General features: G+C 40.0%; 1 protein-coding gene across 2 annotated transcripts in view; it reads right to left on the bottom strand.

Annotated features, from left to right (window-relative positions):
• Positions 1–17,687, bottom strand: part of ARHGEF4 (Rho guanine nucleotide exchange factor 4) — a 72,530-nt gene that overhangs the window by 18,023 nt on the left and 36,820 nt on the right. Inside the window, exon 2 of one of the 2 annotated variants that reach the window (XM_065881148.1) lies at positions 1,304–1,443. The exons of the other annotated variant lie outside the window; for it this stretch is intronic. Coding sequence (XP_065737220.1) covers positions 1,304–1,443 — 140 coding nt within the window. The remainder of the gene's footprint in view (positions 1–1,303; positions 1,444–17,687) is intronic. 2 annotated transcript variants of the gene reach the window in all.

The raw sequence follows: 17,687 nt of genomic DNA, 5'->3' as shown, positions 1-17,687 counted from the left end.
CGTCCTCCTCTGTGGCATGCTGCATCCTCACCCTACCCTGGGCGCACGCCCAGGGTCCAGGGAAGACCAGCACCCTGGGAGCGCTGAGGGCTCTAAACACAGGTACAACACCACCGCGCTGTCCACTCAGTAACCTCAAATACCAGGCAGGACCTTTGAACCAAAGAGGAAACAAATTCTCTAAGTAGCTAAAATAGGTCCTATACAATTCATGGTCTAAATTGCCTTCATTGCCCTTGGCCAGAGCCTACTTGTTCTTCTAGAGCACTCCTGGCTCTTGGCTTTCGTCATCCAAAGCATCTTAGAATGGACAATTTTTTAAGGGCCAAAAAGGCACCTCCCCACCAGCAGCATGATGTGATGGACCAGATTCCACCACTAGGTAGGAGATGAACAGCTATAAAAAGTAGACACGAGAGCTCTAACGACGCAGCACTGCTGGCCAATCAGATAACCCCACACAGAAAGTTTTATGTTACTATTCCTTCCTCATTACCATCTGCGTCATTGGAGGTTGAGAACCCACTGCGTGCCACGTTACTTACGTTTGTCCGTCCTCCTGTAACCGTACGGTCATCCTATTTTACAGCTCAGCACTCAGAGGACTACCTGCCAGTTACCTACCACATTATGTTCAACAGCCTTCTCCAAATTAAGTGAAAAAGAAGAAGGGGAGAAAAGAGAAGTATGAGTGAGAAAAACAGAGGAGCGTCCAGGTCTCGAAATTTCTCCTTCCTTGGAGAATGCCAAAGGAGGACTTGGCATGGGGACCAGTTTTGCCTAGATAAAGTTTCGTACTGATTTCTTCTGCTTAGGTAGGAACAGTAAAAAGTGGTAACGTATACTACACAGTTGTCATAGTGACAGCAATACTCTTTAAGCTCTTGGAGTCAATAGGGAAGAAATCACGTGCCTTGCCCAGGTCCTGCCCAGGCAACTGGTTGAGAGGTCAGGGGCTAAGCCCTGGCCTCCTTCCTGCCAAGCAGAGCTTCTTCCATCCAGGACAGCGGTTACAGGAGTTACATCACAGGTCCTGGGTACCACACCTGCTATTCTGGATTCCTTCTAGGCCCCTTGAGGGCAGAGGGGAGGGTCCTGGATTTGACAAGCTCTGCTCGTGGACACCACATTCTAAAGTGAGAGCCACAGGCTGAAACTGTGTGGAGTGCACGCCGGTGCCACTGTCATCTGCTTGGAACACAGACTGTGGACATCCAGGCCTGCATGAGCGTGCTGAAGTCGCCCCGATGGCCAGGCCGTGCGTTCCAGCCCCATCCCTTCACCCATGCAGCCCTGACCCTACCTCGTTGATGGCCAGCTGCTCGCCGCCCCCTCCAGGGTGGCTGTAGTGGTGGCTGGAGCTGTGCACGTCCTCGTACAGGTCCTCCTCACTGCCTGCCTCGTCCGCACGGAGCGCCGTGTCCAGAGCTCCATCAGGGAGGGCTGGAAGGAGAGAGAGAGCAACTGCTAAAGGAGAGCGATGGAGGGGACACGCGGAGAAGGAGACGAGCCTTTCCGGGATAAATGCTCCTTCTGTAAGAGGAGGGAGAGGGTCTGGGAGCCAGGTTCTCACACCATTCTTGCTGCAAAAACACAGTCTGGTTGAAAAAGTGCACTGGTCGACTTTCACACGTCACTGTGAATCACCTACCATTTGGTCCCCACCAGCTCCGTAAACAAGGACGCACAACTACGTGCCGTGACATGACACTCGAGTCCCCTCCCATTGAATTCAATTCAAAACCACTTACCAGTGTGTCAGGTATACATAGTATACTTTACCATACCTCATACATGGCATAAGGCCCTTAAAAATGCTAACGACTTCTTATTAAACATATATGTATATATCTCCAAAGAAATATACAGTATATACATGCAAATATTGTTTGAAAATTAATAAAATGAACACCTGTGGAACTTATCATCATGTTTTAGAAAATTCCAGAATCTTAGAATTCAACCTCCTGTATATCCTACTCCAATCCCATTCCCCTCTCTTTCCTTTAAAGATATCCAATATTTCAAGCTTTCTATATATTATACAGGCTATCTTTGTTTTAGCATTTATTTCTGTTGAGTTTCGCATGGTTTGACCTCATATAAATGGAACCATCCAGTAACTTTTCTTCTCCGACTGGCTTTTTTACTCAACAGCTCATGGAGTTGTGAAGATTCAGTCTCCCTGACGCACAGTCTTGCATTTTGTGAGTATTTGCAGCTTTGCAGGGGCACTGCACTGCTGCAGAACATCGGGTGTTTCCCATGCTGTTGCTGGTACAAATGATGGTGCTGCAGACACATCCACGTACCGCCTGGGCATAGGTCGCAGACTTTCTCCCAGAGTTTCCCAACCTCTTTTTCATTAGTACCCCCGCCCAAAGCGCCTTTTATACATTGTTTTCCTATTGACCCCAATGAAATTTTAATACCATGAATACACTATGTATTTCAAAGTCCTGTTGCTCTTTGGTGGATCACAAACCATTGTAATAGCTAAGATTTTCACCCTCTTGGATGAAACCATTACCCGTGGAGTGAATTCACGCTCCTGGGTATAGACACCTAGGTATGGCATCCCTGGGTCCTGGGTATGCCAAACTGTCCCCTAAGCTATCCTATCAACTTAGACGTCAGACAGTGTGTAGGCATGTTTCCAGCTCTACATCCTCCCAACTCTTGGGATGGGCATTGTCAGTTTCATTTTTGACAGGCCGATAGGTATGAAATGGGATCTTAGTGTAGTTTTAATTGAAAATTCCTGCTTACTAATGTGTTGAACATCTTATCTTCTATGTTTATGGATTATCTGTATTTCCTTTAATGTGAAGTGTCTATTGAGTGTTTATTTTTAATATAATCATTAATGTAAAAATATATTTCTATGTATGTATAGTTTATATACATACACTTTCCCCCTCTATTCTGGATACCCATCTGTGCCACAAATATAATCTCCCTGTTTGTGGCATGTCTTGTCTCTTTAAAAAAATTTTTTTTTAATTTTACTGTGGCTGCGTTGTTTGGGTCTTCGTGGCTGTGCGCGGGCTTTCTCTAGTTGCAGCGAGCAGGGGCTACTCTTCATTGCAGTGCGTGGTCTTCTCATTGCAGTGACTTCTCTTGTTGCAGAGCACGGGCTCCAGGTGCACGAGCTTCAGTAGTTGTGGCTCGTGGGCTCTAGAGCGCAGGCTCAGTAGTTGTGGCGCACGGGATAAGTTGTTCCGCAGCATGTGCGATCTTCCTGGACCAAGGATCAAACCCGTGTGCCCTGCATTGGCAGGCGGATTCTTTAACCACTGCGCCACCAGGGAAGTCCCAAGATGAGGACTCTTTTCTAAAAAAGTGTAACCATAGCACATATCTAAAACAGACTATAGTCTATTGAAAGTTGTCTGTCATACCTTTTCCCTCTAAGGCATTAAAAAATCTTTTTATTTTGAAATAACTATACAGTATAGGGTGTTCTGACTCTACTGCAGAGAGGTCCTGTGTCCCCTTCACCTAGTTTTCCCCAATGATTACATTTCATATGACTCCAGGAAACTGCCCTTGGTACAAGACATGTAAATGGTTCTATGTCATTTTATCACCTGTGTAGATTTGTGTAACCTCCAAGGCAATCAGTATGTAAGCTTCTGAGGTTGACTTTTTTCACTCAGGCAAATGCCCTTGAGATCCATCCAAGTGGTTGCTTGTATTTTTACTTCATTCCTTTTTATTGCTTAGTAGTATTCCATGTAATAAATGTGCACATTTTTTTAACATTCACCCATTGAAGGACATCCGGGTGGTTTCCAATTTTAGGCTGTTACAAATAAAGCTATGAGGAACTTTTATGTACAGTTTTTTGGGTGGACATAAGTTTTCATTTCTCTGGGATAAATGTGATTGCCCAGGAGTGCAACTGCTGAGTCATATGACAGTTGAATGTTTCGTTTTTTAAGGAACTGCCAAACTATTTTCCAGAGTGGATGTGCCATTTTACATTCGCACCACAATGTATGAAAGATTCAGTTTCTCAGCATCCTTACCAGCATCTGGTATTGTCGCTATTTTATACTTCAGACATTCTGATAGGTGTATAATAATATCACATCTTGGTCTTAATTTGCATTTCCCAAATGCAGGTGCTGTGGAACATCTTTTCATGTGCCTATTTGCCATTCATATATCTTCTCTGGTGAGGTATGTCTTCATGTTTTTTGCCTATTTTCTATTTCTATTGTTTATTGTTTTAATGTTGAGATTTGGAAGTTCTGTGTATATTCTAGACATGAGTCCTCTGTCAGATACGTGGTGAAAGTTCTGTGTATATTCTAGATATGAGTCCTCTGTCAGATACGTGGTGAAAGTTCTGTGTATATTCTAGACATGAGTCCTCTGTCAGATACGTGGTGAAAGTTCTGTGTATATTCTAGATATGAGTCCTCTGTCAGATACGTGGTGAAAGTTCTGTGTATATTCTAGACATGAGTCCTCTGTCAGATATGTGGTGAAAGTTCTGTGTATATTCTAGATATGAGTCCTCTGTCAGATACGTGGTGAAAGTTCTGTGTATATTCTAGATATGAGTCCTCTGTCAGATACGTGGTGAAAGTTCTGTGTATATTCTAGATATGAGTCCTCTGTCAGATATGTGGTGAAAGTTCTGTGTATATTCTAGATATGAGTCCTCTGTCAGATATGTGGTGAAAGTTCTGTGTATATTCTAGATATGAGTCCTTTGTCAGATACGTGGTTTGCATGTATTGTCTCTCAGTCTGTTGCTTATCTTTTCATCCTCTTAACAAGGATTTCACAGAGCAAAATTTTAAATTTTGATGAAGTTCAATTTATCAAATTTTTCTTTTATGGGTGATGCTTTTGGAGTCACATCTAAGAACTCTTCACCAAATCTTAGTTCCAAAAGATTTTCATTTATGTTTTTTCCTCTAAAACCTTTCTAGTTTTACCTTTTACACTTAAATCTATGATTCATTTTGAGTTTTTTTGTATAAAATGTGAGATTTAGGTCAAGGTTCATTTTTATTGCCTATGGATGTCCAGTTGTTCCAGCACTATTTCTTAAAAAAAAACTTTCCTCTACTGAATTGTTTCTGTACTTTTGTCAAATATCAGTTAGCCAAGTGGGGACATTACTATCAATTTTACAGAAATAAAAAGAATTATAAGAAAATACTAGCAACTGAACTGTTATACACCAACAAATTAGATAAACTAGATTATATGAGTAAATTCTTAGAAAAACACATGTACTAAAACTGACTCAAGAAGAAATAGAAAATCTGAATAGACCTATAATCACCAGGGAAATTGAATCACAAACTTCCCAACAGAGAAAAGCCCAAGATTTGATGGCTTCACTAGTGAATTCTACCAAACATTTAAATAACAATTAACATTAATCTTTCTCACACCTTCCAAAATACTGAAGAGGAAGAAATACTTCCTAACTCATTAAAGCCAGACAAAACACTATTGAAAAAAGAAAACTGAAGACAAATATCTTTCATAAATATACATGCAAAAATTCTAAACAGAGGATTAGTATACCAGTAAACTACTAGTAAAGTGAATTCAACAGCATATTAAAAGGATTATATATCTTGACTGATTAGGATTTATTTCTGAAATACAAGAATGGTTCAACATATGAAAATCATTCAATGTAATATACAACAGTAATAGAATGAAGGGAAAAAACCCTACATGATCATCTCAGTTGATGCAGAGAGAGCATTGACAAAATTCGACACTATTTCATGATAAAAACACACAAACTAGGAATAGAAGGGAATGTCCCCAATATGATAAAGGCCATATATGAAAAACTCACAGCTAACATCATACTTAATGATGAGAAACTGAAAGCTTTTTCCTTGAGATTAGGGAAAAGACAAGGAGGCCTGCTTTCACCGCTTCTATTAAACACAGTATTGGAAGTTCTGGCCAATTAGGCAAGAAAAAGAAATAAGAGTCATCCAACTTGGAAAGGAAAAAGTAAAATTATTTCTGTTTGTAGATGACACAATCTTATATGTAGAAAACTCTGAAGATCCACAATAGATTGTTAGAGTTTATAAATAAATCCAGCAAAGTTGGGGGATATAAATCAACACAAAAAAATCAGTTTTATTTCTATATACTTGCAATGAACAATTTGAAAACAGAAATATTTTATATTCCATTACAGTAGCATTGAAAATAATAAAATACTTAGGAATAACTTTAACCAAGGAGGCAAAAGATTTGTACACTGAAAATTCCAACATTGCTGAAAGATATAAAAAGAAAACCTAAATAAATGGAAAGACATCCCATGTTCATGGGTTAATAGATTTAATATTGTTGAGATGACAATAATACTCAAAGCAATCTACAGATTCAATGCAATCCCTATCAAAATCCCAATGGCATTTTTACAGAAATAGAAAAACTTATTCTAAAATTCATATGGAATCTCAAGGAACCCTGAATATTCAAAATTATCTTGAAAAAACTAAGCTGGAGGGCTCACATTACCTGACTTCAAAACTTGCTACAAAGCCACAGTTATCAAAACAGTGTGATACTGGCACAAGGATAGACATATATTCTATTGGTCTAATAGAATAAAATAGAGACCCCAGAAATAAACCCTCACATAAATGGTCAGTTGATTTTTGACAAAGGTGCCAAGATAGTCAGTGGGGGAAAAGACAGTCTTTTCAATAAGTAGTGTTGGGAAACTGAATATCCACATGCAAAATAATGAAGTTAGGTCCTTACCTAATGCCGTATACAAAAATTAACTCAGAATGGATCAAAGACCTAAACATAAGAGCTAAAACTGTAAGACTCTTTGAAGAAAACAGGGGAAAGGTTTTATGACATTGGATGTGGAAATTATTTCTTGTATATGACACCAAAAGCACAGGCAACAAAAGAAAAAATAATAGCTAAACTGGACTACGTCAAAATCTTAAAGTTTTGTGCATCATAGGATACTTTCAAGAAAATGAGATAGCAGCCCACTGAATGGGAGACAATATTTGCAAATCATATATCCGATAAGGGACTAATATCTAGAAATATATAAAGAACTCCTACAATTCAAGAACAACAGCAACTACAACAAACTCATTAAAAAACGGGCAAATGTCTTGGGTAGACATTTCTTCAGGAAAGATATACAAGGCAGCTGCTGTGGAAAAGAGTTTGTCAGGTCCTCAAAAAGCAAAACATAGAATTACCGTATGATCTAGCAATTACACTTCTAGGTATGTACCCAAAAGAATTGAAATCAGGGACTCAAACAGATATTAGTACACCAATGTTCATGGCAGCATTACTCATAATAGCCAAAAGGTGGAAATAACCCAAATGTCCATCAAACAGATAAATGGAAAAACAAAATGTGGTATTTACATACAATGAAATATTATTCAGTCATAAAAAGGAATGATGTTCTGATACACACTACAACATGGATGAACCTTGAAAATACTATGCTAAGTGAAATGAGCCAGACACTAAAGGACACATATTGTATGGTCCCATTTATATAAGGTACCTAGAATAGGCAAATTCTTAGGGACAGAAAATAGATTCGTGGTTACCAGGAGCTGTAGGGAGAGGGGAACAGGGACTTATTGCTTAATGGAACAGGGAGTGATGAAAAAATTTGGCCATATATAGTGGTGATGGTTGCGTACCTTGTGAAAATAATGCCACTGAATTATACATATAAAATGGCAAATTTTAAAACATATTTTATCACAATTTTTTAAATTAATAACATACAAAACAATTTGCATTTTGTACTTTACATGGGTGAGTTGTATGGTATGTGGTTTATATCTCAAAAAAGCTGTTTTAAAAATTGTTCGGTTATACTTGTTTGGCACTATTTCTGGATTCTCTATTTTGATCCATTAATTTACTTGTTTGTTCTTCTCCAATATCACACAATCTTGTTTTCTATAGTTGTATAATAATTCTTGAAATTTGGTGGAGTGGTTCCTCTTTATTCCTCTTTTTTAGAACTATTTTAGCTATTCTTGTTCCTTTGCCTTTCTCTATAAACATTAGAATAATCTTGTCTATAGTTATAAAAAAACCTTGCTGGGATTTTGGTAGAAATTGTGTCAAACCCATGTATTGATTTGGAGGTAACTGACATCTTTACTCTGTTGCGTCCTCCAATCTGTGGAATATCTCTCCATACTTAGATCTTTGATTTCTTTCAGTGCTGCATTATTTTAAAGCAAATCCCAGACATCCTATAATTTAATCTGTAAATCCTATATAGTATATGTCTTAAGAGATACAGAGTCTGTCTCTCTGCCACACCTTCTTCTAGGAGAATTTAAAAATCAATCATCTCTTTGAGGAAATAAAACAGATTCTTTGTAAGAGTTACTACTTTTCTTGGCTCTCTCTTAGCCAGTCCCAGTTGAGGTCTCAGCAGCTCACAAAATAGTTGCTTATCTAGCAAACCTGCAGCCTGGGAGGAAAGGAAAGCAAGTTTCAACATGAGTCTGCCAATATTTTTAGCATCATCTAATATCTAGCTTCCAGCACAGGGTCTGGGACAGAGGAGGTGTTTGCGTAAATGAAGGAAGTAGGAGACCGTTCACAGGAGAGTGAGTGGAGGTGGCAGTGGGAGGACCACCCCAGGACTGCAGTCAGGACACCCAGGCCCAGTGCTGGTCTGCAAACGGCCAGGGGGCAGAGCTAGTCATCTGTCCTCCGAGATGCGCTCAAACTCCTTTCATATAAGCAAGGCCCTTGGAAGGTTCACATGCCGTTAACGTACATGAAAGCATTAAAGGGTGTGGTCCTGTGCTCCGCAAGCATCTTTGGGTGAATAAATGACACGGCCGGGTCAATACAAAATCAGTCTTGATTTTGGATATTTAATTTTTATGTAGGAAGACAAGCCAGCTGTCTGATCCATTATGAGATTCTAATAACTTAGAACTTTTAGACAGCAACACAGCTAAGAATTCTGGATTCTAGACAAAAGATTGGCAAGGGCCCCTTTACCTCTGATGAACAGCACCCAAACAATCTTCTGTCTCCACTTAAAAGGAAAAGCAGTGGTTCTTCCAGTGAGGAGAGAATGCCGCTCTGTGCTGCCCTAGAGCCCTGGAGAAGAGTGGTTCTCAAAGTGGGTCCCTAGACCAGCAGTATCCCTTGGGAACTTGTCAGAGACGCAGTTTCTTGCCCCTCCCCAGACCTGCTGAATCAGAAACTCCGGGGTGGGCCCAGCAGGCTGTGTGACTTCAGGTGATCTGGTGCAGAGCTCAAAGCCTGAGACCCACTGTTCTCAGTCAAGAGCCCTTAACAAAGTGATTTGCTAACTCCCAGGAAATTCTGCCCCAGCACAGTCAGGGCAGACGGTCTTTTGGGGTGGCCGCAGGGCCCCTTTAGGAAACTCTAAAGAGCCTGGCATACAGTCTCGAGTTGAAACAGGAATGCCAGAACGTTGGGGTGTCTGGGGAGGTGTCGGCAGCTCTGGCTGCTCCCCCAGCACCCACTGGCCAGGGGCTTCCATTTATCACATCTATGCACTTGTTTGTTCCTTTCTGAATTCACTGAAAAGTGTTCAGTGCCTATTGTGTTTGTGCCACTAGACACACACGGGGTTCTGAGGACACAGTGTGAATAAGACAGACACCCCCCTGCTCCCGTGGAGATCAGAGTCCAGCAGGAATAGGGGTAAACAGTGATGAAGCGGCGAGCACAGGAGCCCCTGCCCAAGGGTGTGAGGTCTTGGCCACCCTGAGCTGGGGGTGACCTGGGGGGGAGGGGAGTACTGTGGAAGGGTGAAGAGTGTTCCAGGCAATGGAGACAGCATCAGGCCCCAGACGCAAGTGGGATGTTGTTCAAGGACCCAGAAGAGTCCTAGAGATCCAGGAATAGAGAAGGGGGAAGGGACAGCAGGGGTGAGGTCTGACGGCCCTTCCTAGGAAGGACAGTTGGTGCAGGGAGTGTTGTCCTAGGCAGCCCCGTGCTGAGTCATCAGAGTAAATGCTCAGGCCTCAGCCTCACGGGCTTCTCACCACATCCTAATGACACGAACAAAGAAGGCTAAACTCTGTGCCCCATTCTGTAGGTGGGGAAGCTGGGGCCCAGAGAGCTAAAGTTCCTTTCCCCAAATCACCCAGATCTCTGGGCTGTTTTCACCAGACTGAGTCTGTTTAAATTCTCTTCTCTCCTGTATGAAGGGTTCCTGCTGATGGTGAGTCAGACGAGGGTGGTACAGTCTGTGTTTGCTGCTGGGGGAGCAGGCAGCCCAGGCACCGCCTCCCAGCTGGACCAGACACAAGAGCCGCTTCTCGCACTGCGCTGACATTCTGGTCTGGGAGCAGCAGCGCTGGCCCAGGGTGGAGAGGGAGTGGGCCCCCAGGGCCCCCCATGCCAGGCTGTCCTCCCCACGTGACTGCTCTCTCCTCATGTGCCCCTGCTCAGCTGTTGTCGTCTGCCTTCCACTCTAAATCCTGTCCAGCTTTCAGTTTAAACAAAAGGTTTGTTACTGTTGTTGTTGTTTTAATAGACTTTACTTTTTTCACTTTTTTTTTTTGGCCCAGAGGCACTCGGGATCTTAGTCCCCCAACCAGGGATCGAACCCGGGCCCCCTGCAGTGGAAGCATGGAGTGCTAACCACTGGACCTCCAGGGAATTCCCTAGACTTTACTTTTTAGAACTGTTTTAGATTTATAGAATAATTGGGCAGACAGTACAAAGAATTCCCATACACCCCACACCAGTTTCTCTTATTAAGATCTTACATTGACAGGGTACATTACTCAGAATTAATGGACCAATATTGATACATTATTATTATTAATTAAAGTCCATACTTTTCACAGTTTTTCCTTAATATCCTTTCTGTTCCAGGATCCCATATCACATTTAGTGGTCTCCTCAGCTCAAGATTTTTGATTTAGGTCCCACGAAGCCTTGCTTTTGCATGCTTCTGAATGCTTTTTCATTCAGCAAATAAAACTTCTATAGACATCTATAGCACCAAATCTGAATCCCCTCTGCACCTCAAGGCTTACTCAGGGTTTTCTCACAGGAAGGACTCTGACCTTCTTTCGTCCTCCCCAGCCTCCCTGTTCTCTTACTGCTGAGAGTAAAATAACTTTTACTGGGAATTTACAGTGTACCACCTACTAACATATCAGATTCAAGCCTACTTGTGAAATAGGTATTATTAGACACATTACACAGATAAAGACTTGGGGCTCACAGAGGTTAAGACACTTGCTAAGGTCTCACAGGCAGCCAGCAGCAGAGGCAGGATTAAAACTTGCCCAAATGCCACACTCTTCCCTGCACCTCTCTAGGGCCTCCGAACTGTCCGGCCTCCCTGAGCACACAGCTGCTTGTTTCCCCGTGGCCTTCTCTCCCATGAGAGAGAAGGCCACGGGGAAACATGTGCTGCATGTGGCTGTTTGCTGCCATGGTTCCCTATTATTCAAAGAATTAGGGACCTCCCTGGTGGTCCAGTAGTTAAAACATCGTGCTTCCACTGCAGGGGACATGGGTTCGATCCCTGGTCAGGGAACTAAGATTCCACATGCTGCGCGGCATGGCCAAAAAATAGGAAAAAGAAAAAAAAAGGAAACAAAGAATTAAGTTCCAGGGAAATCAGTCAAGTAGGCCTTCATGTATAAAAGATGCTTTCTGGTTATAATTATCAATACTTCAGAAAGCAATTACATTAAAAATATGTCATGTCATGCTTAGCAGTAAGTGAAACATGATTTTTGATACATGGCTCTTTTATGTTAGACAAATGTGAAGTGGAAAATTTAGGTAATAACTTTGATTTTTTAATTTAACATAATGAGCCCACAATATAATATTCTAGATCATAGACTTTTGTAATACAAAACCAAAAAAGGCACTGTTTTTACCAAATTACAAGTTTTGGTAAATCAATACAATATAATATAATGAAATTATGTCACATAATACTTTAATGAAAAAATTCATTTTCACCTCAGTACTGTGCAAGGTGATAAAATCATATCATGCATTACTTTATAATAATTTTCACTGCAAAAAATTAAACATCATGATTTTTCATGGTAGATTTAGCTGAGCAGTTATTTTTAACAAATTAAGCTTTTAAAAGCTTTTTTAAAAATGATACAGTTTCCTACTTTTAGTGTGTAAGCTGCTTAAGTTAAATGCAACAGGACAATCTTATGTATCTAAAAGATGTCTCTGCCCAAACATTTAAAGAATTAATGCCAACCCTTCTCAAACTCTTCCAAAAAATGAAGAAGGAACACTTCCAATCTCACTTTATGAGTCCATAACTCTCCTGATACCAAAACCAGACAAAGACAACTTTTTCTGACAAGAAAACTACAGACCAATATCCCTGATGAACATTGATGCAAAAATCCTCAACAAAATACAACACATTAAAAGGATCATACACCATGACCAAGTAGGATTTATCCCTGGGATGCAAAGATGATTCAATGTGTGAGAATCAATTAATATGAAATAACACATTAACAGAATAAAGGATGAAAATCACATGATCATCTCAATAGATGAAGAAAAAGTTTTTGACAAAATTCAACATCCTTTCCATGATTAAAAAATCTCAACAAACAAGTAATAAAAGGAAAGTACCACAACATAATAAAGGTCATGTATGAAAATTCCACAGCTAACATCATACTCAATGGTGAAAAACTGAAAGCTTTTCCTCTAAGATCAGGAACAAGACAAGGATGCCCACTCCCACTACTTCTATTGAGCACAGTACTGGAAATCCCAACCAAAGCAATAAGGGGACAATCCCAATTGTCCAAATTGGGAAGGAAGTAAAATTGTCCCTGTTTGCAAATGACATGATCTCATATACAGAAAACTCTGAATATTCCATAAAAAAACTGTTAGAAGTAATAAATGAATTCGGTAAAATTTCAGGATATGAAATCAATGTACAAAAATCAGTTGTGTTTCGATACTCTAACAAAGACTTTCTGAAAAGGAAATTAGGAAAGCAATCACATTTACAATAGCACCAAAAAAGAATAAAATACTTAGGAGTAAGCTTAACCAAGGAGGCAAAAGACTTGCCTACAGAAAACTGCAAAATATTGAAGAGAGAAATGAAAGAAGACACAAATGGAAAGATATCTTGTGTTCATGGATTGGAAGATTTAATATTATTGAAATATCCATCCTACCCAAAGTGATCTACAGATTCAATGCAATCTCTATCAAAATCCATAAGGCATTTTGTTTTACAGAAATAAAAAAAACAACTCTGCAATTCATATGGAAGCACAAAAGACCACAAATAGCCAAATCAGTCCTGAGAAAGGACAGACATCCTGATTTAAATATATTATGAAGTTATTCAAACAATACAGTACTGGCATAAAGACAGACATATAGACCAATGGAACAGAATAGAGAACCCAGAAATAAACCCACACGTATATGATCAGTTAACTTTCAACAAAGCAGCCAAGCAAACCAAATCCAACATCGCATGAAAAGGACCATACATGATGATAAAGTTGGATTCATTCCATGGTCACAATGGTGGTTCAACAGATGCAAATCTATCAGTGTGATACACCAAATCAACAGAAAAAAAGACAAAAACCACAGGATCATCTCAATAGATGCAGAAAAATCATATGATAAAACTCAGCATCCATTCATGATAAAAACTCTCACCAAAGTGGGCATAGAGGGAACATATCTCAGCATAATAAAACTATTTATGACAAACCCACAGCCAACATAATACTCAATGGTGAAAAGTTGAAAGCCTTCCCACTAAAATCTGGAAAAAGACAAGGATACCCACTCTCACCACTTCTATTGAACATAGTATTGGAAGTTGTAGCCATAGCAATCAGATAAGAAAAAGAAATAAAAGTGATATAACTTGGAAGGGAAGAGGTAAAATTGTCATTATATGCAGATGACATGATACTATATATAAGAACCCTAAAGACTACACACAAAAACTACTAGAACTGATAAATGAATTCAGCAAGGTAGCAGGATACAAGATTAACATACAGAAATCTGTTGCATTTCTCTACACTAACAATGAAATATCAGAAATGGAAGGTAAAAAAATAATCACTTTTAAAATCATATGAAAATTACTTAGGGATACACATGACTAAGAAGGTGAAAGACATATGCTGAGAACTATAAAACATTGATAAAGGAAACTGAAGATGATTCAAAGAAATGTAAAGATATTCCATGCTCTTGGATTAGAAGAATTAATATTGTTAAAATGGCCATAATACCCAAAGTAATCTACAGGTTTAATGTGATCCCTATCAAATTACCCATGACATTTTTCAAATAACTAGAACAAATAATCCTCAAATTTACATGGAACCACAAAAGATCCAGAATTGCCAAAGCAATCCTGAGGAAAAAGAACAAGCTAGAGGCATAACCCTCCCAGACTTCAGACAATACAACAAAGCTACAGTAATCAAAGCAGCAATATTGATGTGCCAATGGTATTAGCACAAAACAGAAACACTGATCAATGAAGCAGAATAGGAAACCCAGAAATAAACCCACACACCTACGGTAAATTAATCTTTGACAAAGGAGGCAGCCACATACCATGGAGAAAAGACAGTCTCTTTGGCAAGTGGTATTGGGAAAGCTGGACAGCTGCATATAAATCAATGAAGTTAGGACACTCTGTTACACCATACACAAAAATAAACTCTAAATGCCTTAAAGACTTAAATATAAGACATGACACCATAAAACTCCCAGAAGAGAACATAGGCAAAACATTCTATGACATAAATTGTAGCAATGTTTTTTAAGATCAGTCTCCCAAGGCAAAAGAAATAAAAGAAAAAATAAACAAATGGGACCTAATCAAATTTATAAGCTTCTGCTCAGCAAAGGAAGCCGTAGACAAAACAAAAAGGCAACCTACGGAGTGGGAAAAAATATTTGCAAATGATGTGACTGACAAGGGATTAATTTCCAAAATATACAAACAGCTCATACAACTCAATAACAAAAAACCAAACAACCCAATCCAAAAAAAAAAAAAAAGGGCAGAAGACCTAAATAGACATTTTTCTAAAGAAGACAACCAGATGGCTGACAGGCACATGAAAAGATGGTCAACATCTCTAATTATTAGAGAAATGCAAATCAAAACTACAATGAGGTGTCACCTCACACCAGTCAGAATGGTCATCATAAAAAGTCAACAAGTAATAAATGCTGGAGAGGTTGTGGAGAAAAGGGAACCCTCTTGCACTGTTGCTGGGAATGTAAATTGGTGCAGCCACTAAGGAGAATAGTATGGAGGTTCCTTACAAAACTAAAATAAGAGTTACCATATGATCCAGCAATCTCACTCCTTGGCGTATATCTGGGAAAGACGAAAACTCTAATTTGAAAAGATACATGCACACCAATATTTATAGTAGCACTATTTACAATAGCCAAGACATGGAAGAAACCTCAGTGTCCATCCACAGATGGATGGATAAATAAGATGTGTACATATATGCAATGGAATATTACTCAACCATAAAAAAGAATGAAATAATGCCACCTGCCACAACGTGGATGGACCTAGAGATTATTATACTAAGTGAAGTAAGTCAGAAAGAGAAAGACAAATATCATATGATATCACTTATATGTGGAATCTAAAAAATGACACAAATGAACTTATTTACAAAACAGAAACAGACTCACAGACATAGAAAACAAATTTATGGTTGCCAAAGGGGAAAGGGGCTGGGGAGTGATAAATGAGAAGTTTGGGATTATAGATAAACAACAAGGACAGGGAACTATATTAAATATCTTATAATAACCTATAATGGAAAAGGACATGAAAAAGAATATATATATATATGAAACTCAATCACTTTGCTGTACACCTGAAACTAACACAACATTGTAAATCAACTATACTTCAATAAAGAAAAATCTTGGAGCTCTCCTGGACTCCTCTCCTTCTCTCACAACTCACATCCTAATCTATCAGCTCTGGGTTCATTCTGTTATTCAGAACGCAGCCACTTCTCATCCTTCCACCAGTGACCCCTGGTGCAGGTCGCATCAACTGCCCCCTCTCCATGGAGTGACCCAAGAGCCTCCCAGCCAGTCTCCCTGTTTGAGCCTTTGTCCCCCTCTACACAACAGCCAGAGTGGCCCTTGGTAAAATGCAATCAGATCACATCACTCCTCTGCCTAAAACCTGCAAAGCCTGCCATTTAATTCAGAGTAAGAGTCAGAATCCTCGCCATGGCACCCAAAGTTTGTGGCCTATCTGGCCTCGCTTTCTCTCTCCACCCCCACCCACTGCAGCTCCCACGGGCTCCTGACCCATCATCCGAAGACTAATCAGTTTGGGCGGAAGCTGCTGGTAACCATGTGGGCATTAACAGCACGCCGTGCTAGTCGGAGTGGTTGATACAGAGGCACGTGCTTAAGGTCCTGATGTTCAGGGCTCAAGTCCTGAAATATTGCTGGAAACATCCAGACTTTCCAGAAATTGCATTTTGTTTCTCGTCTGCTACCATCCCTCCTATCAACACTGACACTGTCTATTCAAATGAACGTATCCTTTCAGACAGATGAAATAAATTTGCCCAAGGCTTCTTTTCTCCCATAGTCAAAATATTTTCCATACAAGTCCTGTTCGTGGGCTTGCACACTGCTGAAACTTAGAATAACCTGTGGGAGGGGAAAGGGGTTCAAGTTGGGATAAAGAGGGCTGAAAAGACCAGGTGTGCTAAAAGGCCTGGAGTTGTTTTTTTTTTTTTTTTCTTTGGCTGCCCCGTGCAGCTTGTGGGATTTTAGTTCTCCGACCAGGGATTGAACGCAGGCCCTCAGGGCGCTCAGCAGTGAGAGCATGGAGTCCTAACCACTGGACCGCCAGGGAATTCCTGTAAAATGCCTGGACTATTTTGTTTCACTATCAAGGGAATGTATTCTAAATCTTTCAGGTTCACGTTCAACAAATATTTTCATTTACTCCTCTGTCATGGGAACTATGTTATTTGTCTTCATTTTACATGAGAGAAATGCTGCATCCTGGAGAGCTTTACCAGGTGACAGAGAAAATGGCAACAGAATTGAGACATGAGGCAGAGTCCTATGGCTTCAGGTCTGTGTAGTTTCCAACACACACACACACACACACACACACACACACACCTCTGCTCTACCGATTTGCCCATGTCCTTTTTCTTTTCTACCTGAAGATCTGTCCAAAATTAACTTAAAAAGACTTTCCATTCTGGATCTGCTTTTAAAACACAGGCATGAATTTGGTATCTAAGGCAGAAAGATATAGGGTTCTGTAAGGATGTTAACTTCCTTTCATTATATTCCAAACGTGCAAATACATGCATCTCCTTACAACGGTAACACTTGCTCTGAGTTACCCATCCTTGATTAGTCTACTTAGACAAAGGCGTTTAAGGTCAAGCAAAACTTAATTTGCCATGGCAGAGACTGTCAAAATCTCTCTCTCAACCACTCAATAAATTAAACACTTATTTTATCTCAAGGGCTCCCGTAATAGTGAATAACTTCTATCAGACAAACTCTCCCACAGATAACTATACCCACTGAAAAAATATAAAACTGCTATCAGATGGCACTGGGGAACGACCTAAAACAGCCCCTCCCATTACTCT

The sequence above is a fragment of the Phocoena phocoena genome, chromosome 7, assembly GCF_963924675.1.
Source record: "Phocoena phocoena chromosome 7, mPhoPho1.1, whole genome shotgun sequence".
Taxonomy (NCBI): domain Eukaryota; kingdom Metazoa; phylum Chordata; class Mammalia; order Artiodactyla; family Phocoenidae; genus Phocoena; species Phocoena phocoena.
The sequence above is the reverse complement of the archived record's forward strand: the minus strand, read 5'-3'. Positions and strand labels throughout refer to the sequence as shown.